This window comes from Myotis daubentonii, chromosome 12, assembly GCF_963259705.1.
Source record: "Myotis daubentonii chromosome 12, mMyoDau2.1, whole genome shotgun sequence".
Taxonomy (NCBI): domain Eukaryota; kingdom Metazoa; phylum Chordata; class Mammalia; order Chiroptera; family Vespertilionidae; genus Myotis; species Myotis daubentonii.
Window position 1 is genome coordinate 22,204,932 of NC_081851.1, and position 26,820 is coordinate 22,231,751.

The 26,820-nt window shown below is 44.0% G+C and overlaps 1 protein-coding gene across 6 annotated transcripts in view; it reads left to right on the forward strand.

Moving 5' to 3' along the window:
• The first annotated feature begins 8,077 nt into the window (after positions 1–8,077).
• The window catches only part of ANAPC1 (anaphase promoting complex subunit 1), a 113,963-nt gene continuing 95,220 nt past the window's right edge, over positions 8,078–26,820 (forward strand). For 5 of the 6 annotated variants that reach the window (XM_059659145.1, XM_059659148.1, XM_059659150.1 and 2 more), the window contains exons 1-11: positions 8,078–8,291; positions 10,339–10,575; positions 11,548–11,706; positions 17,997–18,048; positions 18,260–18,360; positions 20,525–20,607; positions 22,032–22,105; positions 23,823–23,968; positions 24,152–24,372; positions 25,072–25,281; positions 26,092–26,187. In XM_059659145.1, coding sequence (XP_059515128.1) covers positions 10,363–10,575; positions 11,548–11,706; positions 17,997–18,048; positions 18,260–18,360; positions 20,525–20,607; positions 22,032–22,105; positions 23,823–23,968; positions 24,152–24,372; positions 25,072–25,281; positions 26,092–26,187 — 1,355 coding nt within the window. In that variant the 5' untranslated portion in view covers positions 8,078–8,291; positions 10,339–10,362. Of the gene's footprint in view, positions 8,292–10,309; positions 10,576–11,547; positions 11,707–17,996; positions 18,049–18,259; positions 18,361–20,524; positions 20,608–22,031; positions 22,106–23,822; positions 23,969–24,151; positions 24,373–25,071; positions 25,282–26,091; positions 26,188–26,820 lie in introns of all 6 variants that reach the window. The other variant, XM_059659147.1, reaches the window with a different exon arrangement.

The window sequence follows — 26,820 nt, forward strand, 5'->3', positions numbered from 1 at the left end:
CTGTGGGCTCTGCAGCAGCAAGTGGCCCACGGGTCAAGAAGCTCCCTGTGGCCTCTCGGAGCTGAGGACGCCTGCAGCCGCAGCCACAGGAGATCCACCCTGCAGTCCTACACCTGCAGGAAACCGAATTCTGCCCACAACCGGGGTGAGATTGGAAGCATCTCCTTTCCTCCTGGACACTCAGGGGAGACCACAGTCTCAGCCAAAACCCTGGTCTTGTGAGCCCCGAATCAGTGGGACCGCTTACACCATGCCCTGCTCCTGACTGCAGAAGCTGTCAGATAGCCAGGAAAGTGTACTGTCACTAGGTTAGTGATAACAGCAAGGAATAACTATGCCGCATCCTTTATCAAATCATGTTCTCCGTCCTCAGTTGACTTGTATACAAGAAACTTCCTATTGGAGAGGGTGCTCGTTCATAACACAATTTCCTGAAAGTGAAAGTTACCTGTTGCCTTGATGGGAGACAGTTCTCTGGGGTCCCTCATGGTTCTGCATGTCTTGCACGGGGCACTGTCTGCCCTTGTTCCCTGGTGTGTAGGGAACAGTTTTGGAAGAGCGTGTCAGCCTCTGGAATGAAGGGCAGGCTTGCTTTCAGCCCTAGGAGCTGCACATGAGGTCTCCCTTTGAGCTAAGGGCAGTCGTTTCTACTGCCCATTATTAAAGCTATGGGTTTTCTAAGCTCAAAGTTCCTTTTCTGTGATGCCACCCGCTGTGTATGCAGACATCACTTGGCCATCTTCACCTCACCCTATGGGATTTGGGGCTCAGAGATCTGACAGAAAAATGGTGATCCTCTGCTGCTATGTCATGGCAATAGATTCTCTTCTCTCTCTGACCGAGCAGTTTGATGAAGTCAGCATTCATGGGACTGTGTCAGGGAGGCAGCAGGGTCAGACTCCTCAGATTCTGAAGAAGCAATGGAGAATGACACATTTATTTGTAAAGGTAGAAATCAAATACTATACGAAGTGACTTCTAAACCTACTGACTAGGTGAGAGAATTCAAGCCTTGCCATTCCTCCCCCTCAGCACACGGTGTCACTCCTTTTCTACCAACCTCACACCGTTACCTGGTAACGTCTCCACACCTAGGAGGAGTTCGGCATGAACAATACTTAAGAATATTTTTATTGTGGAGGGATTTTAGGAAGTTTATCCTTATCGGTTGCTCGTGACATGACCAGGCTGCTGTCCCTCCCACAGGATGACTGCCTGGTGCCATTTGTAGCGATGCTTTCATTCAGTCCCATATGATATCTTCACGGTGCTGTCTCAGCGTCCATTGCAGTCACCATTTCAAGTCTTGCTGTCTACTAACTTAGCAATTGTACAATAACAGCAAGGGACCCAGAGGCTTAAAACAGGAGGAATTGTTGGTTAAAGTCAGAATCAGGAAGCAAGAACCTGATATAAAAGGTACTAATCAAACTCACCTCAGAGTTGTCTCTGTAAGGACACGGCGGAATCCCATCTTGTATTCAGTTTCCACATGCCACCTACTCTCAATCTGATTACAGCTGTCTTGGCGGAAGTGGGTTACTGAGGTTTGAAAATGTAACACTTCAATTGTGCAATGACAATGTTGTAAACCCTCTTTTTGAGAAGAAATAAAATTTTAAATCAGAAATACGAACCTCCTCGGTGAGTTAAGACAAGCTTTGATTAAAGCAATAAAACCTGTAATTTCCTAGATTTTTAGACTTTTGTGTGTTCAATGCTATAAATTGCCCCTAATCTTGGAACTGATTTTATAAATATCTTGTGAGACAGAAAGGTGGTCCAGCCAGGCTAGCCAGAAGTTTGAAATGGAGAAGACATTGCGTTGTATATGCTGTGGATCCATTTATCTGATACCCAAAGGCCTTGGAAGGTAAGGGTTTGCTCAGGTGTGTATAAAGCCCACCTTTTAGTAGTTAAATTAGGGTGACCAGTTGTCCCATTTTGCCTGAATGTCTTGCTTGAAAACTGGAAATCCACTGTCCTTAGAAATCCCAATCTTGGGAAAGCTAGGATGGTTGGTGCCCTTAGTTCAAATATAAATCCTAGTCTCTGCACTGGGATTGGCTTTAATTTGTGAACCATGTATTGGAAAATTGAATAAATTCAGAAAATGTGGCTATGTGATCGTTCATTAATCATATCTGTTGTCAATCACATACTATATAAATGAACTGGTATGTTCATTTACAAAAAGTATGATAACGACCTGCATACTTACCCCTCCCTTTTCATTTGTCCCCTGACCTTTTGGTTCTTTTTTTTATCCAACTCTATACAAATCAAGTATGATTTCAGGTGCTTGAAATCAGCATGTTTTAAGGGAAGACAAACAATCTAATTAAAAACAGGCAAAGAAAAAAATAAATAAAAAATGGGCAAAGGACCTAAATAGACACTTCTCCAAAGTGGACATGCAGATGGCCAAGACACATATGAAGAGTCATTGATCATCAGAGAAATGCAAATTAAAATGACAATGAGGTATCATTTCCTACATGTCAGAATGGCTACCATCAACAATTCAACAAGTGACAAGTGCTGAAGAGGATGTGGGGAAAAGGGAACCCTAGTACAGGCTGGTGGGAATGAAGACTGGTGCAGCCACTGTGGAAAACAGTATGGAGTTTCCTCAAAAAACTAAATATGGATCTGCCATTTGACCCAGTGATCCCACTTCTAGGACTATATCCTAAGAAACCCTATGTTCATAGCAGCACAATTTACAATAGCAAAGATCTGGAAACAGCCCAAGTGCCCATCAGTAGATGAGTGGATTAAATAGCTGTGGTACATTTATTCCATGGAATACTATGCAGCAGTAAAGAAGAAGAATCACTTACCCTTTGAGACAGCATGGAGGGACATGGAGAGTATGATGCTAAGTGAAATAAGTCAGTCAGAGAAAGATAAGTATCACGTGATCCTATTGATATGTGGAATCTAAGTAACAAAATAAACTGATGAATGGAGTGGATCCGGAGACATGAAAGCATGGGACAGAGTGCAGAATCTTTTTTTTTTTTTTTTTTTTTTAAATATATTTTATTGATTTTTTACAGAGAGGAAGGGAGAGAGATAGAGAGCTAGAAACATCGATGAGAGAGAAACATCGATCAGCTGCCTCTTGCACATCTCCTACTGGGGATGTGCCCGCAACCCAGGTACATGCCCTTGACCGGAATCGAACCCGGGACCCTTCAGTCCGCAGGCCGACGCTCTATCCACTGAGCCAAACCGGTTTTGGCAGAGTGCAGAATCTTTAGGGAAGGTGGGTATGCCGGGGTTCATGTCCCAGCATCAAGAAGGGTTCAGGAATCTGGAAAAGGGGCTGTGCGCAGATGACATAGGAATCCAGAGACTAATAAAGAGTCTGGAGACGAGTTATAATTTTGAAAGGCGTTGGGGGTCAGAGGACCTTCAGCTAAAGGAACTGAAGACTCCCTCCTTGTCTAGGACCCTTGCTTTTATTAACACAATTTGTCCTAAGGCAACGTGGAAATAATACACTTCAAAGGGTAAGGTTTCAAAGGGTACAGAAGCATTGTCAGTTTGGGGAATAGCCTAATGCTGTTCAAGTGTTTGGCCCATAGGAGGCAATAACATGTAGATTAAGATGCCCTTTAACTGTCTGGCAGCCACAATCAGTTTCCTATTCAGGTTTGGGGAAATGCCTTCAGCCATTCCCAACAGGTGACTCCATGTATGACTCAACGCTGTTGAGTCCCCATGTCTCATCAACCTTTTGATGAAACTCTTAAATTTATGACATGCTGGAATTGGTCTACGGCAGGTGGGACATATGTAATACAACAATAAAGAATTATTTAAAAAAAATCAGCGTGTTTTGCCTGTCTTATCTCAGCAGTAGTTTAATACATAAGACTTAGCTTTAATAAGTCTTTTGGGTAGTTTCTGAGACAATGAGATTGTTAAGAACTAGAGGATGGGGAAAGGTCAGCTCCAGGGCCCAGTGCAGACCTGGCAGAGAGGCAGTTTAAGGTCCTGTGTAGGGAGGGGCGGAGGCTGAGTGGGGCCCTGTGCAGTTTCGTGGAGAAGGTGAGCTGTAGGCCTCTGTGAAGGCCCAGAGAGGAAGGGCTGAGGGGCGGGCAGCTGCAGGGGTTCGGAAGAGAGGAAACCTGGTCCACAGTTCACTCTTTTAAATGAGTAGTTTAAGGCTTTATACTTATCAGGTGGATACTGGAAACTGCTAAGGGCTGCTTCCGAGACGACCTCCAATGTTCCCTGCTTCCTGTGTAATCCCCTCCTGCTGAGAGTGACTTGGAATGTCAATGTTGTGACTGACTTCTTGCTAGTATGCTCTCTCTGCTGCCCTCTTGCCTTATATGTTTTGATGATGTTGGGGAACCCATGTGACAAGAAGGGGTGGGTGGCCTCTTGCTGCTGAGGGAAGCCTCTGCTTACAGCCAGAAAAATACTGAAGCCCTTAGTCCTATAACCACAAGAAACTGAATTCTGTGTGAGCCCAGAAGCAGAACTGTCCCCAGCATAACCTGCCTGCCTGCCACAGCCCCATGAATGCTAACTGACTCCATCAAACTGCTGGGTCAGAGAGAAAGGAGAATCTATTACTATGATATAGCAGCAGAGGATCACCATTTCTGTGCCAGATCTCTGAGCCCCAAATCCCATGTGTGAGAGGGCGAGTGCTACGCCCTCCATCGTACCCCGGATCCTCCATATTTGGGCAGCAGCCATTAGCCATGTGCTCAGCAAGGAGCTTCTTCCCGGAAGCCCAAGCCTCTGCTCTTTAAACTAACCAATGACAATCAAGGGAAGTGTGCGCCATAGACACAACCACATCCTGTGTAACAAGACCCCGACTTGCACCTGGCCAATCGGCAGGGCCCACATTCCTCTCTCCGCCCCTTACTTCAACCCCCCTACAAAACCCCTCTTCCTATAGAGCTGGCTCTCTCTGCCCCAGCCGCTGCGTCGGCGAGTGTGGGGGGAGCTTGAGCTAGCCCGAATAAAGACTCTATCTGCTTTTGCATCGGACTTGGCTGGCTCCCTGGTGGTCTTTTGGGAATCCTGAAATCTGGGCATAACAATGTGAAGATGGCCAGGTGCGTCTGCATACACAGTGGATGGCATCACAGAAAAGGAACTTCGAGCTTAGAAAACCCATGGCTTTAATAATGGGCAGTGAGAACGCCTGCCCTTAGCTCAAAGGGAGACCTCATGTGCAGCTCCTAGGGCTGAAAGCAAGCCTGCCCTTCATTCCAGAGGCTGACACGCTCTTCCAAAACTGTTCCCTACACACCAGGGAACAAGGGCAGACAGTGCCCCATGCAAGACATGCAGAACCATGAGGGACCCCCGAGAACTGTCTCCCATCAAGGCAACAGGTAACTTTCACTTTCAGGAAATTGTGTTATGAACGAGCACCCTCTCCAATAGGAAGTTTCTTGTATACAAGTCAACTGAGGACGGAGAACATGATTTGATAAAGGATGCGGCATAGTTATTCCTTGCTGTTATCACTAACCTAGTGACAGTACACTTTCTTGGCTATCTGACAGCTTCTGCAGTCAGGAGCAGGGCATGGTGTAAGCGGTCCCACTGATTCGGGGCTCACAAGACCAGGGTTTTGGCTGAGACTGTGGTCTCCCCTGAGTGTCCAGGAGGAAAGGAGATGCTTCCAATCTCACCCCGGTTGTGGGCAGAATTCGGTTTCCTGCAGGTGTAGGACTGCAGGGTGGATCTCCTGTGGCTGCGGCTGCAGGCGTCCTCAGCTCCGAGAGGCCACAGGGAGCTTCTTGACCCGTGGGCCACTTGCTGCTGCAGAGCCCACAGAGTAAAGGGCCAGCAACTCCAGCTGAATGGGCGCTGCAGTCTGTGTGAGGAACCCGTCAATGTGTCGGTGCCACCACAGTGGACATGTGCTCTCCTGCTGTCTTCAGATGTGTTCCTGGATGGGGCTGGATGGGGTCAGGGTGTCCTACTAGGAGCCACCATTTGGGGTTGAGTGACAGTGTGTGTGTGTGCAGGGCATGGGCACGGGGTGCCTGTGGACTTAGAAACTTGAGAGAAGTGGCCGCTGAATTGTCACTTGAGTGATCTGACTGGGTGTGTCTGTGTCCCACAGCCTGACCATTCCCTGACCCAAGGCCCTGACGGTCAGCAAGTGGAGCGGGGTCCCAGGACAGGAAGCCCTTACTGGGCTTTTCCCCAAAGGCCTTGGCTGGAAGCCCAGCGTCACCGTCCATGGAACCACCAGGGAGGAGGCGTGTTCCCCTGAGAGCTGGGGCTGCATCTGTGATTCTTGGGGGCAGGAGTCCTGCAGCTGTGGGTGCCGGGTTTGCGTTTCCTCCAGCTCCCACTCTAGCACCCAAACTAGCCATCCCTGACCAGGCCCTTCATGGACTTCCACCCTCTGCCCTGTGCACAGGTGCAGGCCCCGGTTCATGCAGCCCAGCCCAGGGCCCTGGGGCCACCGCAGGGAAGTTCCCGGGTCTTTGGAGGGCAATGGGTGAGAACCTGTGTGGCAGGTGTGCCCACTCAGTCACACAGGACAATCTCCTTGCACCCGAGAGAGAAGAAATGAGACTTCACTGGCTCCTTCCTGCCTTATTCCTACAGATCAAACTTTGCCCCCTGTATCCTCAGGCCAGGGAAATACGGGGATAGTTTGCTTTTAGGGAAATGACCGTAGAGAACGGCAGGCCACTCTAAATTCTAAGAGTGACTCTGTCTTAGTGTTTGGGCTGCCATGACGAAAATACCATAAACCGCATGGCTTATAAGCAACAATTTATTTCTCATGGTTCTGCAGGCTGGGAAGTCCAAGATCACGGTGCTGGTAGTTTCAGTGTCTGCTGAGGGCCTGCTTTCTCGCTCATTGCCAACCTTCCCTTCACTGGGTCCTCACTTTGTGGAAGGGGCACGAATGCCAGTCAGGAATGCTCCACTCTCATGACCTAAGCACCTCCTCCAAACACCATCACATACAGCATATGGTTTCAACGTCGGAATTTCGGGGGGGGGGGGGTGGAGGGGGGGGCACAAGTATTCAGTCCTCTCAGCACATTCCTTCTTGTATTGAAGTCTTCTGAGAAGAGGCATTTGAGCTAAACCCTGAGGGCTGGCATTCCAAATAAAGAAATGAGGATGTACCCAGATCCCAAGACCACAAAGTGCAAGGTGTGTCTGGGGACGCTCAGGAGATGATCTTAGTGCAGACATAGGTTTCAGCCAATTTTATATTTCAGGATAAAGAATTTGAACTTTATTTCTTAGGCAATAGGATGTCCATTGATTATATATATATATATATAGTCTTCACCTGAGGATGTATTTATTTATGAGAGAGAGAGAGAAACTTCAGTCGATTGCCTCCTGCATGCCCCCTCACCTGGGATCAAACTGCAACCTAGTTATGTGCCCTGATTGGAAATCAAACTCACAACCTTTTTTGGTTACAGGAGGACTCTCAGACAATAGAACAACGGGGTCAGAGCTCCACTGATATTTTTAACCTAGGGATCCTATTCAGTGGGAGAGTAGAGCTCGGGAAAGTTTTCTAGTTTCCATCAGTGTGAGATTGTACAGCTAAGTCCACGGAGACGGAGGGCAGGTAAAGCTGGGGTGCTTCATCCAGGTCTAGGGGTCACCTGGGGGTGTGTCTGTGAAGCTCAGAAATTGCACGCCATGTTTCTGTGAGGACCTCTGTGTCTTTCCTGCACTTTTCACAGGGTCTGGCCCTACAGGGTGAAAGAGCACCGGCAGAGAGGAAATCAGCGCGCCCCTCACCGCCCCAGTCCCACGGGGGAGCGAGCAGAACTGGCCTGGAAGTGCGGCAGCTCCCGGTGGAGGCAGCGCAGGCTCATAGTGACAGGACCCGGCGCAGATGGAGAGGCCGGGATGGTCCGGTCACAGCTCAGACTCCAGCTGACCGGGTCCTGCTTCCGGGCTCCACGCGGCGCCGGGGACAAGGCGGTACCGGCGGGCGGACCCAGCATCCTCCCCGAGGCGAGCTGAGCCGGACCGCGGACTGCGGCGCCTCCCGCGAGACCCGGTGCTTCAAGGCCCCGCCCCCGGGCCCCGCGCGAAGCAGGACGGGACACCAAGATGGATGCTCTCATTTGAGCGCCTGATCTGAGCGGGCAACCTCACGCCCGCGGTCCTCGGCTGCCGCTCACCGGTTCTCGGGAGCGGGGCGCGGAGGGGGAGGAAACGCTGCAGCGGCGGCGGAGTCCCCGTGACCGACTCTGCTGTGGCCCCGGGGGCGCAGCCGGGCTCCCGCGCCTCACGCGTCCCGAGTGACTCAGGTGAGGCCCGGCCGGCGGCGCTGCTGGTCGCCGCGTGTCCCTGACCCCGCACCCGACCGCCCCGGGCGGCCTGGCCTGGGCTCCGCGCTGCCCCTCCCCGCGCCGCCCCCGGCCTCCTTCCCAGCTGAGCGCCGTGTCCCCGCGGCTGTAGCTCCAGGCGGGCCCGCCCCTCGGCCGGCGCTGCTGAGGCCATCTCAGCCCGCGGGTCTCACAGACCCTGAGGCCCCGGACGCGGCCCTTCCGCCCAGACTCGGTTCCGGTGCCTCCGGTGCCTTCGGGGTGCCTCCGGTGCCTTCGGGTTCCCCCCGAACCGCCTCGCGTGCCCCTAGCCAGGTCCGTGTTCCCAGGAAGCGAGGCCGCAGTCTCCCTGCCAGCCCATCAGTTCAATGCGGTGCTGTTATAGGGCCCTGGGAAGCGCGCACACAGCTGGGGCTGCAAAGAACTAAATATGCTAATCAGCACAAAGTGGTCATTGTTCTGTGCAGGCGATTCTTTAATTACCGATTCCGTGGCTTCCTCTCAGAGTTAATATGTTGGTTATCCCGTTGACTAGAACATAGGAAGGCCGGCTGGATTTTGTGGGGTTTTTGTGTGTAAGTTTTATAAGGCACTATCTCAGTCATGGCCCAAGTTTAAGTGTTCTCAAAACTGACTTATCAGAAGGAGGAAAAAAGTCATGAATGTGACATAACCGTTCTCTCAGGAATAACATTTAATTCACAGCAAAAATAACCACAACTCAGGAGGTGCATGGGAACCATAGGCTCAGATATTTCAGCCAAGAAAGCTGCTGGTGCCAAAAAGACCTCAGAGGAGAAACGAAGTCAAATTAAACAGTTTGTGTTGTAATTGCTGTTTCAAACACTGATTTTAAAGGTTGTCTAGTGCTGACATGAATGCTTGTTTTGATCTCTGTACTTGAGGATTGCAGCTTAACCGCGATGCCACAAAACCCATTTTCATGTGGCCGTTGTCTCTGATACAACTGGCGTCCACCTTATATGCCACCTTATACAGTGTCCGAACTTGACTGGCTGTCAGTTACTGTTGGTAGAAATGTTCTGGAAGTAGTGGAGGGGTGTGTGTGTGTGTGTGTGTGTGTGTGTGTGTGTGTGCGCGCGCGCGCGCGTGCACACATCTGCATGCATGTTTTCACCCACAGCTCATCCACTTCTTTGTAGCAAGAGGCTGAATAAATTATGTTAATTCAAAGCTAGAATTGTTAAATTTGCAAACAAGCCTGACTGATCCATCGCCAGACTTATTTTATTCATGCCTTGGTCTTTTGGGTTTGGACCAGAAATTGGAATTGATTGCAATTATATGCTTAAAATGAATTGGGGCTCAAAATTACTGATCACATTTGGTAGTTTCCTAAAGCAGTAAGTACTTCAACTTTTGATGAATTAAAAGTAATATGTTGTTTTTGTTTGTTTCATTTCAATATGCAGTGATCTGTTAGGTGTGCTTTTCATTTGAGGTGTCAGCACCTGAACAGAAATGCCCTTAAATGTTTAGAGCCTTTTACTATAAAGTAAAACTTGTCTAAATACTTAAAATGTGAAGTGTGGAGAAATTAGTGTGTAGTAGTCGGAAAGGTAGGATAGTTATTATGGGACATAAGTGCTTGTCTCAACCCAATAGATTCCTACCTGTCTATTGATTCACTTGCAACTAAAATGTAGCTGTAATACTAATTATGTAATGACTAGAGGCCCGATGCATGAAATTCATGCAAGGGGCTTGGGCTTCCCAGCCCCAGCCTGCCCTCGCATCCCCGGCTTCATCTGGAAAGTCGTTCGGCTATTTGTTCTAATTAGCATATTAGCTGTTTATTATATAGGATAGTGTAAGGTAAGTATAAAATGATAACTGTAATTACCTGAAAGAATCAGATCTGGAATGCCCTTTGATGTTATGATTACTTGTACACCTACTATGTGTGACACTCATCTAAGGATTAATGGCTCTTCTGTAAACTTTTATGATAATTTTCTTCTGGCTTTGACTCCCAACAGCTGACCAGAATGTGTTTGAATTCATACAGAAATAATGTTGATATCTGAAACCCATGTCGAACTTCTATGAAGAAAGGGCAACAATGATTGCAGCTGGGGATTTGCAGGAATTTGTTCCTTTCGGTCGAGACCACTGCAAACACCACCCTAATGCTTTGAACCTTCAGCTTCGGCAGCTGCAGCCAGCCTCTGAGTTGTGGTCGTCTGATGGTGCTGCTGGCTTGGTGGGATCCCTGCAGGAGGTTACAATCCACGAAAAACAGAAGGTTTTATTAAGATTCTCAGTTTGTTTTTGAAATGTAAAGAGATGCGATATATTTATAATTTAAGGCTACCCAGATGCAACTGAGAAATGAGTATGATGCTACTTTTAGGGCACAGGTTAAGATTTGGTAATTTTAATCAAGGCTAAAAATAACGACCTTATTGTATTATAGTGTCATGGCTGTTTATTTAGACATATAACTCATGGATTTATAATGACAGTCACTATGATTATGGTCCATTTAAAACCTCTTTCTTTCCTTAGTATATGGGGACCAGATTTCATTCTCCCCCACATGGTTATTTGATGATTAGATAGTAGAGTTAGAAATGATCCCTGCTGCCAAAAACTTACATGTTTCTAGAGGAGAAAAGAAATGCCACATAGATTTAGTACTAGTTTTTAAATAGGGGAATGGGAAGTAAGTGCATGTTAAATATTCAGTCTTTCTCATCTCATTCCAACATTTCAGAGTGGAGAAGTCTGTAGTTAGAAATCTAAACCTTTCTCTGCCCTGTTCATTTTGACGGTTGGCACAAGGGCAGGAAGGTGAATGTTTATGCAGTTGTGAAGCAGGGAAGTCTGCATGGTGGGTAAGCTCCCCCAGTGTCCCATGTGCACTTCACTGCCCCCTCTGCTTCACCCCCCATATGCTTAATATGTCGTTTTAGTCTCCCAAGAATGTTGGTTTAATTTTGGGATATATAGGAAGGGTCTAATTTTTGTTTGTTTATGGAAGCATAATATGGTAATATAATATAAAACACTTAATATGGAGAATTCTTGAGTATGTTCTCATTTATGAAATCAACCTAAGAGTTGGACTTGGACTGAATCTTACTCCACAGGCAAAGAGAGAGTAGGAGACTTGTATCTGGATTGCTGTTCAATTTTAATTAACTAACCTTGCTCCATAATGTTGAAAAAGAAATAAAAACTGCTTAAACATGTCTTACCTATGTAAATTTTTAAGGAAAGCTGGCAGTTAAGGAGAGGCGGAAGTGAAATTGGAGAAGTGGATTATGACGAGGAACTCTATGTGGCTGGAAATATGGTGATCTGGAGCAAAGGAAGTAAAAGCCAGGCATTGGCTGTTTACAAGGCCTTTACAGTTGATAGTCCTGTTCAACAGGTGAGTTGATTTGAATTTTAGTATTTGATTGACTATTGCATATTTTTTTTTAAAAACAAAGCTCTTGCCTTAATATTTAACAGAAATGATAAAAACAGAGCATAATGATCCCAGTAGCTGTGTATATGTTTTAACATGTGAAGATAATGGTAGGGAAGTAAACATTTCCTTTATTTTTCTATATCAGTTTTTTACACCATTCTTTTTCAATTTAATGGTAATGTTTAAACACTTGAGTAATTCAATCAATTATTGTCAAAATTTATAGGACTAACGGTACAAGAATATATTAACACATGATTATATTTGATTGCAGAATGTTGAATAAATAAAAACCAGATTCATGGTAGTACTCAGTAAGGGAAAGGAAAACAAATCTAATTTGTTGTCATTGCACTTAGCCGTTACACCTAATTTTGTCCTAAAAATTAGTAATTAAAGGGACAGAATTAAGCATTTGCCCTGCCTTTTTAGGAGCTTTGTGGTTCATATCTAGTTAATGAAGGAAAACCCTTATTTAAAGAAGAATGCCAGCTAATAAATATAAAAGGAATGGCAGAATTTAAAAATCACTATCTGTACTCTCCAGTGTAACCTCTGATTCAGATAAAGATTGTAAATAGATAGTAATGCCATTGCGTGAAAGGTATTTAGGTGTCACCCAAAGTGAAGAAACAAATGCATCTCTACTTTGAAGCTGCATGTTGTTCTCCACCTCCACAACCTGGTGGGTTTACCATCACTAATAGGGGACAGAGGACTCTTTTATACCTACAGCTGTAATGTGGCATGGAGACATGATGTCATCTACTCAGTTTTCTTCCCCAGAATATTTGACATGAATATGTAGACCTAACTTCCAGTTATAGGAAGTATGGGGGCTAGAGGATCAGTTTGTAAAATGAGATGAGGAATGGGTAGAAGTATGGATGAAACAAGAATAGCCAGAAGTTGAGAATTATTGAAGCTGGCTGATGGGGATGCATCACATTACTCTTTTTATTTTGTATACTAGAGGCCCGGTGCACAAAAATTTGTGCACTGGTGGTGTTGGGGGGTGGATCCCTCAGCCCAGCCTGCCCCCTCTCACATACTGGGAGCCCTCAGGGATTCCTACTGACAGCTTAGGCCCGCTCCCTGCTCCCCTTGGGGAGCGGGCCTAAGCCACAGTCTGGCTTCCCTTTGTGGGAGGCGACCGGGCTGATCAGGGGAAGGCACCAGCCCCATCATGCTGCTGCTATAGCCATTTCCAGTCACCACAGCCACCAAGGTGTTTTCATCAACACAGACTCCAGTCCCTTCTCCATGAAAAAATGACAACTTTCTTTAGGCATTTTCAGGATATGTCTTTCATAGGATATGACATTTCTTTCTTTCTTTTTTTATCCTCACTTGAGGATATGTTTCCATTGATTTTTAGAGAATGTGGAAGAGAAAAGGAAAGACAGAAACATCAAAGTGAGAGGAACACTTTGGTTGCCTCCTGCATGAACCCTGACCTGGGCCCGGGCCAGGGAGGAGCCTGCAACCTAGGTACATGCCCTTCGTCAGTATTGAACCCAGAACCTGCAGTGGGCAGGCTGAGGCATTAACCACTGAGTCAAACCAGCTAGGGCAGGATATGACATTTCTTAGCCCTCCAGCAGTGGACCTTCCTTTTATTCTCCAGGAGTGTGGTAAAAAACCCTAGATCACTCTATTGGATTCTTATTATCCAAGTTACTAAGAATATTACCAGTGGCATACAGGGAGCTTAGCCAATGAGCAGTCAGAAAAGGTGTTTCCTCTGTAGTTCACACCAATTGCTGGCTCGGCCCCTGCCCAGGCCTAACACCTCTGCCCGAGTCATTAGGCCTGGGCAGGGGACCCCCAGCTCCTGCAATCATTGGCTCCGCCCCTGCTCTCTGTCATCGCTGGCTCCCTCCCTGCTTCCCGCCATCACCGGCTCTGCCCCTGCCCAGGCCTAACGCCTGTGGCCGAGGCATTAGGCCTTGGCAGGGGACCCCTCAGCTCTGGTTGCAGGCTCCGATTGCTGCTGGGTGCCTATGAATGCAAATTAACCGCCATCTTTGTTTGGTTAATTTGCATGCTCATTCGATTGATTGGTGGGTGCAGAGAAGGTACGGTCAATTTGCATGTTTGTCTATTATTGGGTAAGATAGTTGACTTTTTTCTATAATAAAAAAGCTTAAAGAAAAAATCACTATGAGGAACAATTCGACAAATCCAGAATATGGGACAGTCTACATTGTGGTCTCTTTAAAGAGTCGGTCATGTGAGAAAAAAAACGGTGGGGCCTGTTCTAGATTAAAAGAGACTAAAGGGACATCACCAAATGCAGTATTTTATTTTTTGCACCTTGTTGAATGAACTTGTATTGAACCCTGATTCTAGAAAATTGGCCAAAAAAGACATTTTGGGGGAAATTTGAAAAGTTGCAAATGAATTGAGTATTAGGTGATGTTAGAAGGTTTTTTTTCCTAGGCAAGATGATGGTTTTATGGTGTATAGGAGAAAATCTTTATTTTGGGGAAATGCATGATGAAGTGTGTGGGGGTGATGTGTCATGAGGTGGGGGATTTTCAGGTAGTAAATACCCCCCACCCAAATCCCCCTCATACACATAAGCAGATATGGCATAATGTTAACAACTGTTTGATTTAGATGAAATAGGTGTTCACTGTACTATTTCAGCTTTTCTTACTGAAAATTTTTAGATTAAAAAGTTTGGGGGGAAAAGAGTTCATTTATAGTAGTTGAATTAATTGTTGGGCTAGTGATGAGAGTTCAAGGCTTTTTGACTAACATTAAGTTACTTATTGGTAAACACTGAACACTGGTCTTGGTATCTGGACACTGCTTTCCACCCATTAACTGTTTCCTGATCAACATTGTACTCTTCTAACAATATATTGGGAAGGGATAACCTGAATTACTCCTAAATTTGAGGGCATGTGTAAAAGCATTTCTGTCCAGGAGTGTTGAGATCAGTGATAGTTTGATGATATTTTTACCCCCATGTAACGATATGATTAGTGCAGTTCTGAAAAGTGGCATGACGATATCCAACTAGTGCTTTGCTTCTATGTTTCCATCTTAAATTCTCCAAGGAATGATTGCCTGTTTACTAGATTTCATGGATGTGCATTTAGATGTATTGTCTCTTATCTCCTTTATCTTAGGATCATTTATAAGTAGAATAAGATATGTAATTTCAGTCCTTTTGGTCTGGAAAATATATTGTTATTTTAGTCTTCTTGCTAGTATGGAGAAAGATAATTTTATATTTTGGTTAAGAAACAATACCAGGTGCATGTGACTCAGATTTAGTTGATCCCTTCCTTTATTCTGCAAGTGTTTAGTATCCCTGTTTCAGATAGGGTGCTGGGCACTAGGGTGACAAAGATGGATATTTGTTGTCTGCCATTGAAGAACTCATACTGTTAAGGATGAATAAATAAACAGATAACTAAAATGCTGTATGCAAATAAACTAAAGTGCTATATACCAGCTGTGTCCACAGTGTGGTGGAGCCAAGGGGAGTGGCTCTATAAGAAGGATTTCTCAAAGAAGTTGTTTGCTGATTGAACTGGAAGTTGGGGAAAGCTAGGCGGAGGGAATCACAGCCAAAAGAGATGGAAAAACATGGTGTTTTCTAAGTTCAGAATGGATGTACATTGGGTGTGGAGAGGTGCTTGCAGGGGTGGAGTGGATCCAAACTGAAGGGCCTTGTTTGTACTTGGAAATTTGGATTTTAAATTGTATGCAGAAGGAGCCTGCCAAGGACGTTAAAATGGAAAGTATATCTTAAGTTCTGTATTTTGAGAAGATAATACTTTGGTGGCAATGTGTAGGATTGGCTGGAGAGTAGAGAGACTGTTGTCAGTGATACTGTTTTGTGATAGTTCAGGGGAAAAAGATTGGTGCCATGAAGAGAGAAGACAGAGCTGAGGGACATGTGCAGGGGACTAGGGATGTCTGTGACATCAGGAGTAAGGGACAGTGTGAAAATACTATGCTTTCAGAGGCTGGGAGGATGGGATTTCATAAAAGGAAACTGAGACTTAGCGTAGATGTTTCAGGTAGGCTCTAATGCTGGTTTTTCCTAATTCAACAACAGAACGAACAATTCAGTTTATAACAGGGCAGAGGGCTTGAATGGACAGTTCTCTAAAGAAGATATGCCCATGGCCAATGAGCACATGAAACAGTGCTGAGCATCTTTAATCTTATGCAAATGCTAATCAAAACTACAATGAGATACCTACTGGGATGGCTGTTATATAAAAAAAAATAGCAAGTATTGGTGAGGATTTTGAAATGAACCCTGTGCATTGCTGGTGATGGAGTAAAAAAAAGCCTTTGTGGGAGACAATTTGGTTGTTACTCAAAATGTTATTAAACCTAGGATCATCATGTGATCCAGCAATTCTTGTGGGTATCCTATATAATAAAAGCCTAATATGCTAAGTGTCCAGTCGTCTGGTTGGCTGTTCAACCAATCAAAGCATAATATGCTAATGATATGCTGAGGCTGCTCAACCGCTCGCAATGATGTGCACTGACCACCAGGGGGCAGATAGTCAACCAGTTGATCAGTTGCCATGATGGGCACTGACCACCAGGGGGAAGATGCTTCGACCGGTAGGTTAGCTTGCTGCTGGGGTCTGGCCAATCAGGACTGAGCGAGATGGGCCGGACATGCTCTGGAGCCCTCCCCGGCTGGTCAACCTCCTGTGTCCCTCCCCAGCCCTAATTGTGCACAGGTGGGATCCCTTGGCCTGGCCTGTGCCCTCTTGCAGTCCAGGACCCCTCAGGGGATCTCAGAGAGCTGGTTTCGACCCAATCCCGCAGGCCAGGCTGGGGGACCCCTGTGGTGCATGAATCTGTGCACCGGGCCACTAGTCTATATATATAAAAGTCTAAGTGACCGTTTGACCGGTAGCTATGACACACACTGACCACCAGAGGGCAGATGCTCAACACATAGGCATGGAAAGCTGAAACAGACTGATGAATCTCAGGGGGGTGGGGGGAGGGCGGGAATAGTAACCAAGGTTCTTATATGCATACTAGAGACCCATGCACGGATTCGTGCACCAGTGGGGTTCCTTGGCCTGGCCTACGGGGATTGGGCCGAAACCAGCAGTTGCGACATCCCCCGAGGGGTCCCAGATTGTGAGAGGGCGCAGGCCAGGCCGAGGGACCCCACCAGTGCATGAATCCATGCACCAGGCCTCTAGTATATACATAAAAGCATTGAAAGTAGGGACTCAGATAGTCGAACACCAGTGTTCATAGCAGCGTTATTCACAATAGTCAAAATTGGAAACATTCCAAGTCAAGTCTGTGAGGATAGGTGACTGGATAAATAGTATGTGGTATATGCCTACAATGAAATATTATTCAGCCTTTGGAAGAAGGACATTCTGACATGTTACACATGGATGAACCTTAAGGACATAATGCCAGACACAACAACAAATACTGTGTGGTTCCACCTTTATGAGGTACTTTGCTTTGAATAGGCAAATTCATAAAAACAGCAAGCAAGTAGAATGTTAGCTGGGGAAGGGAGGAATGGGGAGTTATTGTTGAATTGGCAGTTTCTGTTTGGGATAATGGAAAAGTTTTGGAAATGGGTAGTAATGAGGTTGTACACCTTTGTGACTGTACTTGATGCTACTGAATTTGTATACCTCAAAATGGTTAAAATGGTAAATTTTATGTTATATATATTTTACCACAATTGAAAAAAATCCATAAAATGCCATTAAGTAATTTCAGTAAGTGATTGTCAGGCATGCCAGTGAAAGTTGAATGGCGTTTCCTAGTTTATATTTTGTAAGGTAAAAGGGAAAGGTTAGTTTTTCCAAAGATTTTTCTGAAGTGACTCTAGGAATGTCTAAGAATGTTAAGATTGTTAAGTAAATCTGTAGATTATAAAATAGCTCTTCTGATAATCTTTAGTTTTATATAGGACATAGGGTCTAATACTGGTTAAGCTGCTGTTTGAGGTCACTTTTGTGGCAAGGCTTCTATCTAGTAGATTTTTTTAATTTTTGTCTTCCCTTTTCATAAAATTTATTTCCACACATGGTTTATCTTTCCTTGTAATATTTATCATTAATTAGTCGAATTTTATTTTATCTTTTTTTTGTTCCTGTGGTGCATGTGTTGAGTTGATGAGGAGACAGTTATGTAAATGTCATAATTATGTAGATACCATTTGTTAACAGGCTGTTGTTTAGATACAATTTTCTTAGGCGAGCATTTTGTTTTAATTTTAGGCATTGTGGTGTGACTTCATTATATCACAGGATAAGTCTGAAAAAGCCTACAGTAAGTTTCTTGAAATTTTGTTGCACTTTTTGATTCCAAAGGTATACCTCATTGTTTTTTTCTTCAAAATAATTAGTCACTAATAATAGTGGTTTTGCTTAAGTATTTTTATCTTGCTCATTAAAGAATTTGTGTTATTGGGAATTGTAATTTTGATGGGAATTTTTTTTTGGGAAAAAAGCATACATGTTGTTATATCCTTTTTTTGCAGGTAGCGCTGAAGTAGAAAAATGTATATGTATATTGCAAAGCTCATGTATCAACATGCATAGCATAGAAGGAAAGGATTACATAGCTTCTTTACCTTTTCAGGTAAACTTGAGTGTTTCCATGCTGTTGTGTTTGGTTGGAGAATACTTTTTAGTTAATTGGTTTCAGAAGTATTACTACTTTTATATCTTATAGTTATCAAGGATGTTATTTTTACTCAAAATAACTAAGCAGCTTTAGTTGCTTACCATTTCCCCATTCTTTGCATAAAAAGTAATTTAGTGGAATGAAATGAAGTCTTTTCTGAGTTTTTTTTTTTTCAATTGAAGTGATACACAGGAAATAATTTTGATTATAGTAAGCACATGATAGTATTAGTCTTTTCCCTGTTTCTCTTCATCACATTAAAGTTTTATCACATCGTAACTTTGCTACTGATATTTGCAGCCCTTGGGAGAAAATTTGGGTTGAATATTTCCTTCCAGTAGACTTGATTTTGTCTTACACTTGCTTATTAGAATTACTTTTTAAAAATATTTTAGTTAATAATCATGTTATTATTTTTTAAACTAGGGGCCCGGTGCACGAAATTCGTGCACTGGGTGTGTGTGTGGGGGAGTGTCCCTCAGCCCAGCCTGCCCCCTCTCACATACTGGGAGCCCTCAGGCATTGACCCCCATCACCCTCCAATCGCAGGATTGACCCCTTGCCCAGGCCTGACGCCTCTGACAGAGGTGTCAGGCCTGGGCAGGGTTCCCTCATTTCCCCCCATCACTGGTTCTGCCTCCAGCCCAGGCCTGATGCCTCTGGCCCAGGCATCAGGCCTGGGCAGGGGACCCCCAGACCCCTCTGATTGCTGGCTCTGCCCCTTGCCCAGGCCTGATGCCTCAGCCAGAGGCGTAGACCCCCATCACCCTCCGATCGCCTGATCGGCCCCTTGCCCAGGCCTGACGCCTCCGCCAGAGGTGTCAGGCTTGGACAGGGGACCCCCATCTCCCCCCTATCACTGGCTCTGGCCCCCGCCCAGGCCTGAGGCCTCTGGCCCAGGAATCATGCCTGGGCAGGGGACCCCCATCTCCCCCTGATCGCTTGCTCCACCCCCCGCCCAAGCCTGACGCCTCTGACCCAGGCTTCAGGCCTGGGCAAGGGGACCATCATATCCCCCCAATCCCCGGCTCAGCCCCCCGCCCAGGCCTGATGCCTCGGCCAGAGGAGTTGACCCTCATCACCCTCCGATCACCAATCACCGGATCGGCCCCTTGACCAGGCCTGAGGCCTCTGGCAGAGGCATTAGGCCTGGGCAGGGGACCCCCAGCTCCCCGCGGTTGCAGGCTCCGCCCCTGCCCAGGCCTAATGCCTCTGGCTGAGGCGTCCGGCTCGGGCAGCAGGGACCCGCAGCTGCAGCGGCCCCGCGATTGTGGCCTCCGCTTTAGGCCCAGGCAAGGGACCCCTAGCTCCCGGGACTGCCAGCTTCGACCGTGTCCAGCTCCCATCGCTGGCTCCACCCCTACTTCCTGCTATCACTGGCCAGGGCGGGAAAGGCGCCTGATTCTCTGATCATGGCTGGGGGGCAGGGCAAAGGTGGCCCCAGGGTCGCCTTTGCCCTGCCCCCCAGCTCTTAGCTCCCCCCTGGGTTTCCGATCACTGTCAGTGGCAGGGGGCTTCTTCCTGCTTTCCCTTTCGCCTCCCTGCATTGTGCCTACATATGCAAATTAACCGCCATCTTGTTGGCAGTTAACTGTCAATCTTAGTTGGCAGTTAACTGCCAATCTTAGTTGGCAGTTAACTGCCAATCTTAGTTGGCAGTTAACTGCCAATCTTAGTTGGCAGTTAACTGCCAATCATAGTTGGCAGTTAATTTGCATATAGCCCTTATTAGCCAATGAAAAGGGTATCGTCGTACGCCAATTACCATTTTTCTCTTTTATTAGTGTAGATATATTTTTATTATTGATTTCAGAGAGAAAGGGAGAGGGAGAGATAGAAACATCAATGATGAGAGAGAATCATTGATCGACTGCCTCCTGCATGCCCCTACTGGGGATCGAGCCCACAACCCGGGCTTGTGCCCTTGACTGGAATCGAACCTGGTACCCTTCAGTCTGCAGGCCGACGCTCTGTCCACTGAGCCAAACCAGCCAAGGCGATCATGTTATTTTGTAAAGCTCTTATTAATTAGAAGACTATCTAATTTTCTATATTGTTTTCTGAAAACATGTTATAAAGAGTAGTTTACTTCTGTTTTCCCCACCCTTTTACCTGGCAGGTTGCAAATGTTTGGCCCACCAAATATGGATTGTTGTTTGAACGAAGCAGTTCTTCACATGAGATACCTCCAGGTCCACCCAGGTATCCAGTTTACTCAGTTCAGCATATTATTACTAGCGCTTTTTTTGTGTTGGTTCTGAGGTGAAATCCCTATGAATTTGGGATGACGATAATTTTCATGAAAACAGCATAGATTTATGCCACTTTCTCTCATCTCAGCGATGGGCACTCCTGAGTCTTCTTCTTACTTGGGTACTGAGTCACCTACAGTTCCTCCCCCAGCCCCCCAAGTTGTAAAATCGAACAAGCATAAGGTTTAAAGATAACAGTACTCAATTCTTAACTCTCTCATCTTTTTATTGTGCTTCTTGGGGCAAATCATTGGAGCCTTCTTGGCTTTAGTTTTATTATTTGTTATAGAAATACTCTACCTCTTGGATTTATGCAGGATTAGGTGAGCTGATGTATACAACCTGTTTTTGTTGTTGTTAATCCTTACATGAAGATTTTTTCCATTGCTTTTCAGAAAAAGTGGAAGGGAGGGAGGGAGGAAGGGAGGAGCGAGAGGGAGGGGCGGGGAAAGGGAGGGAGGGAGGGAGAGAGAGAGAGAGAGAGAGAGAGAGAGAGAGAGAGAGAGAGGGAGGAGAACATCCATGTCTCTCTCGCACATCGACTGGTTGCCTCCCGCACATGCCCCAACTGGGGGTGAGGAGCGAACCTGCAACCAAGGTACATGCATGCCCTTGACACAGAATCAAATCTGAGACCCTTTGGTATGTAAGCCGACAGTCTATCCATTGAGCAATACTGGCCAGGGCTAAAGTATCTAACCTTTGACACAGGGCTTAGTATGTATTAGAAGCGCAAGAAATGGTAGGTGCTCATTGATGGTGTCTTTACCTGTCTCTGAATGAATCAGTTATGAGCTCACTGAAGGGCAGGTACATGCAGTGCCTTATCACAGTGTGGTGCAAGTAGTAGATACTATGGTTTTAGAAAATTGCTTACAGATTTTAATCTCTTTCTGTGTTTAGATAGAAGGTCTGTTCCCCTCTCCTCTTTAAAACACACAGCCTCTTTATTTACTTGAAGTTTTTCTTTTCAAGTACACTACTGTGTAAATAGGTGTAGGAGACAAAATTTCTTTCTTAGCTTCCAAAGACACTGCTGCTAACAGTGGTTACAAAAAAACAGACTGCCTTATGCCCATTACCCCATTGTTCCGTAATGCGATGACTGCTGTTTGCAGATTGTCTCTGGGCTGCATTGATTTTCCTGGGTTGGGTATGCTTAGAGTCTCCTGCATAAGAGGGATTTCTAGGAATGAAATAGGAGAGACTAAAAAACAGTCTGTAGAAAGTTTAGAAAGCTTCTTTTTGAGAGGATAGGTTTCTAGTTTTTAGTGTAATTTAGAGAAGATATTTCTTTGCAAGGAAGGTGCAAAATTTGTGCACAAACGGAGTCATCTTGTATTGGCAATTGATTATTTGTTTTTTTATTACTAGAGAACCTTTACCCACTATGTTCAGCATGCTGCATCCACTAGATGAAATAACTCCACTTGTTTGTAAATCTGGAAGTAAGTGTATTTTTAGACATTCTTTTACATAGCTCTTTTTTGGAATTTGGGGGTGGGGAGAAAATGAAGGCTCTTATAAAACTTTAACTCTTTTCATAAAAATAATATAATTTAAACATTTTACAAAAATAACCTTTTTATTATGAAAATAGTTCATATTAAAGTAAGAACTTCTTGAATACCATTATATTAACTATTTTAACAGCTATTCATTTACTGAAAATAGGGCCTATAAATTGAGCAGGATTACTGATAGATTTGCTAATCTCTCTGTAGAAGACTTTGGTCTCTGTTCCTTAGTGATTAATAAGTAAATGAATGATACTTAGATGAGCTAAAATTGATTACTTCTTTGAAGAGAAAAATATAGGTTCTTATGCCCTACTGTGTAAATTTTATTTTTATATTTTTTAAAAATATATTTTTATTGGTTTCAGAGAGGAAGGGAGAGAGAGAGATAGAAACATCAATGATGAGAGAGAATCATTGATCAGCTGCCTTCTGCACACCCCACACTGGATGGAGATCGAGTCCACACCCCAAGCATGTGCCCTAACTGGGAATTGAACCGGGTACTCCTGGTTCATAGGTCGATGCTCAACTACTGAGCCACGCTAGCTGGGCTGTACTGTGTAAATTTTAATATTTCATTTTCCCTGCTCATAAAAACCTGATTTGCTGGGGCTCAGACTTTTAATATTTGCTACAGGTATTTATGTATGAGTATTTTAAAATGTTCAGTATGGCCAAACATGATAATTGGTAATTGTGATTATGTAACAGAATCAGTCACAAAGCCTAAACTAGTTACTCTTTGGTCTTTTACAGAAAAAAATTTGATAATTCTATATTGTATTGGTAACAGTTACAACATAAATAAACATGTTAGCACCTGTGATTGAATTGTGTGTGGCCATTATTGATCACGTTTTTGAATAATAAACTCAGGAATTGCTTATTCATAATGTTAAGTATGATGTAAAACAATACAAATTGATTTTGACTTTGAAAAGACCTGAGAAGTGTATGTATATGTATAGGGGAAACTAGAAAAAATACTCCCTGATGTATTAATAGTGGCTGTTGAGATGGTGGTATTATGAGTGCTTTTTATTTTTTTAAATAAAACACTTTTATAAAAGAATTGCATTCTTTTATTTTCTAATTTAACTGAAAGGGGAGCATTTAATATGTTGTTAAATAGGGACAGAGAAGTCAATTCTTGGTACTATCAGAAACTGAACTCTAAGCCTTATTTTGCATGTATAATTAGTAAAGCAGAAACAGGTGTACTCTTCACTGTTTGAATGGTTATTATGAAGGAATAATTTCATACAGAAGAAGAGAATCAATAAGGAAGTCAAACTTGGCAGAATAGTTGATTGAAATTGATAAACAAGTTGGTTATTGGAGGAGTGGACCTTTCACCCATGGCTGATGAATTTAATGGTGGATCAGCACAAATCTTCATCTTTTAATTGTATGTATGTGAAATTGAAACTGGTAACTCTCTCATCTTTAACGTATTCTGAGGAATTTGATGCTCAAAGTAAATTTATTAAAAATATAGGGTTAATTAATTAATATATTAATGGATTTTGTGCCTTAATTGGTTTGGTTTCTCTTGATCTTTAGGAATTGCAAGGTATCTTTTTATAAAGAACAGATTTGTAAAGTTTATTGTTCAAAACCTCATCATTTCTGTTTGATCTTTCAGGTCTTTTTGGTTCATCACGGGTTCAATACGTTGTAGATCATGCGATGAAAATAGTTTTTCTCAGCACTGACCCCTCCATTGTAATGACCTATGACACTGTTCAGTGTCTGCATTCTGTGTGGGTTCTCCGGAGAGTCAAAGCAGAGGTAAGAATAAAGGGTAGTTAATACTGAAAACCTTCACATGTTTTTGTGAAATAGATTTGAGCTTCTTAGGGAAAAAGAAAGATGGTGTCCTTAAGAATTCATATCCACCCTGAATTTTCACAAGGAAATTATCGTTTTTATCTAATTATAACCTTTTCTCCCCTCTCATCATTTTGCCTTAAGGAAGAGAATGCTGTTTTAAAATTCTCTGAACAGGGGGGCACCCCTCAGAACGTGGCCCCCAGTAGCTCCCTCACAGCAAATCTCCGAAGCCTCTCCAAAGGAGACTCCCCCGTGGCCTCGCCTTTCCAGAATTACTCCTCCATCCACAGTCAGAGCCGCTCCACCTCCTCGCCCAGCCTGCACTCCCGCTCTCCTTCCATCTCCAACATGGCGGCTCTAAGGTGGGGATCCACTCTGGGTGTTACCTTGTTTTACCAAGATAGACCAAGAAAAACATAACTTTTTTGAAACTTTCTCTTAGTTTTGCGGAATTTAAAGTTTCGGTTGCCAGCCCTTGGATAGTTTTGGGGAAGACAGCCATTATTCCAGTTGTGTTAGAAAGACTTCCAGGTCTACTCTGTTACCCGTTTTTAACGAGTCATATTTGGAGGCAGCCTGTGTTTGTCATAAAATTAGTTATCTCATTTGTGCTAAGTGGCAGCAGTTCGATGAATATTGGTTGCAAAAATATTTTGATGCTATTTTGTCTTAATTCGAATTAGTTTTTCTTTTGTTTGGTTGTCTCTCTAGCTATTATCTGTGTATTGATACAGTAATGTAGTTTTGTTGGTGTGCAAATGTGAGCATACAGGAACATAGTTTAGACGTTTTCAATGATATAAACAATTCATTTTTTGAGGTAGAAAGTGAACTGATTTTCAGTTTTAAAAGAAGGAATTCTAAGAAGAATTGGAAATCTTTACAATATAATAGAACACATTAACATGAAGTAGTTATTCCTTTTTCAAGAAATTGTTTTTCTGACTGGGGTTTTGCCATCACGAATGCTCTTTGTACCCAGAAGTTTGGAAAGTGTTACTGAAAGCGTGTGATACCATCTTGCACTGTGGTTGTGATGCCCTCTCTCCTCTGTTTTGCAGTCGTGCTCATTCCCCTGCTTCAGGAGTGCACTCTTTTACGGGGGTGCAAAGGTTCAACCTTTCAAGCCATCATCAATCTCCAAGGAGACACAGTATTTCTCATTCTCCAGATAGTAATTCGAATAGCTCTTTTCTTGCACCAGAAACAGAGCCAATTGTTCCTGAACTTTGTATTGACCATTTATGGACGGAAGCGATTACTAATATAAGGTTTGTAGTATGTATTTTATGTTCAAAGAAAAATGTTGCTAAAAGTCTTAGAAGATACTTGTTATTTTGCCTAAACTTCCTTTAATATGTTCAGTTTTTAATACTTATAAACATGTATAGACACGTATTAAGGCCACCTCTGTTTCAGGAGAGGATGTTAATGACATTAAAGTGATCATAAAAATTTTTTTGTGTCATTTGTTATTTCTTTTTTAACTTAGTAATCTCTCAGATTTGAGGTGTTTGATGGTATAGCGAGAAACAACTAATTTCTGTAGATTAGGAAACTTGGGATTTTTATAACAGTTTTTAATGTTTTTCTCTTTATGTTAGTTGAGTGTTGCCTGTTCTGGGGAAACACAGTTCAGATCTGTTCTGTGGGACCTTTCTCCTTTTATGTTCTCATTAATTATCCATTCATTAATCTGCCAATCCCAGTGTGTGTGCTAGTGGCTGCGGGTTAGGCAAATTAATCATGTCCCTGGCCTCAAAGAGACATGGAAGGATGGTGACACAGGAGACATTCCCTGTTCCAGTAGGGCTTTGGAAAGATGGAGAGAGCACAGTGGTCAGAGGGCCTCAGAATAGATGTTCATAAGGTTGAGCGTGTGGTATGTTCAGGGAACACAGATGCACTTACTCAGGAATCATGAAATTCAAATTCTAGAAGTGTTTTTGGGTCTTCCAGGTTATTGCTTGACCCATGTAGTTTTAGGTTTCTGGCAGAATATTTTCAAAGACTTTTAATGGTTGCTGTGGTAGACTTTTGAGCCAATGCTGACAGTTACTTTATTAATACATCTATTTCAGGGAGAAAAATTCACAGGCCTCAAAAGTGTTTATTACATCTGACTTATGTGGGCAAAAGTTCTTGTGCTTTTTAGTAGAGTCCCAGCTCCAGTTACGGTAAGTGCGTATTCCCATTGATATTCTGTGTAAATACATCTAGGGCTGACCGCCCTCCCTCCCTCCCTTCCTTTTATCCTTCTTTCCTTGGAGTAGCTTTATTGCAGTAATTTATATATCATAAAGTTGACTTGTTTAAGTATACAATTAAACAATTTTTAGAAAATTTACAGGGTTGTACAACCATCACCATAATCCAGTTTTTAAAATTTCTCTAATCTTAAGATCCCTTGTGCATGATTTATAGTCAGTCTCATTCCCATTCCCAGCCTATGGCATCCACTCTGTAGGCTTTCATCTTTGGATTTGCCTTTCCTGGACATTTTATAGAATTGTGCAGAATGTAGCTTTTGTGGCTAGCTTCTTTCACTAGCATAATGTTTGCTAGGACCCACCATGTTGTAATGTGTGTGAGTGTGTAGTCCTCCATTGTGCAGATACATCAGGTGTGGTTTATCCCTTAGCAGTTGATGGACATTGGTCTGTTTCTACTTTTGGACCCTTGTGAGTTAGGGGACTATGAACATTGGAGCTAAAGTCTTTGTGTAGACATACATGATTTATTTTTTCTTGGGTAGATAGATAGGAGTGGATGGTTTGGTCCAATGATAAATTCATTTTTAATTTTTAAGG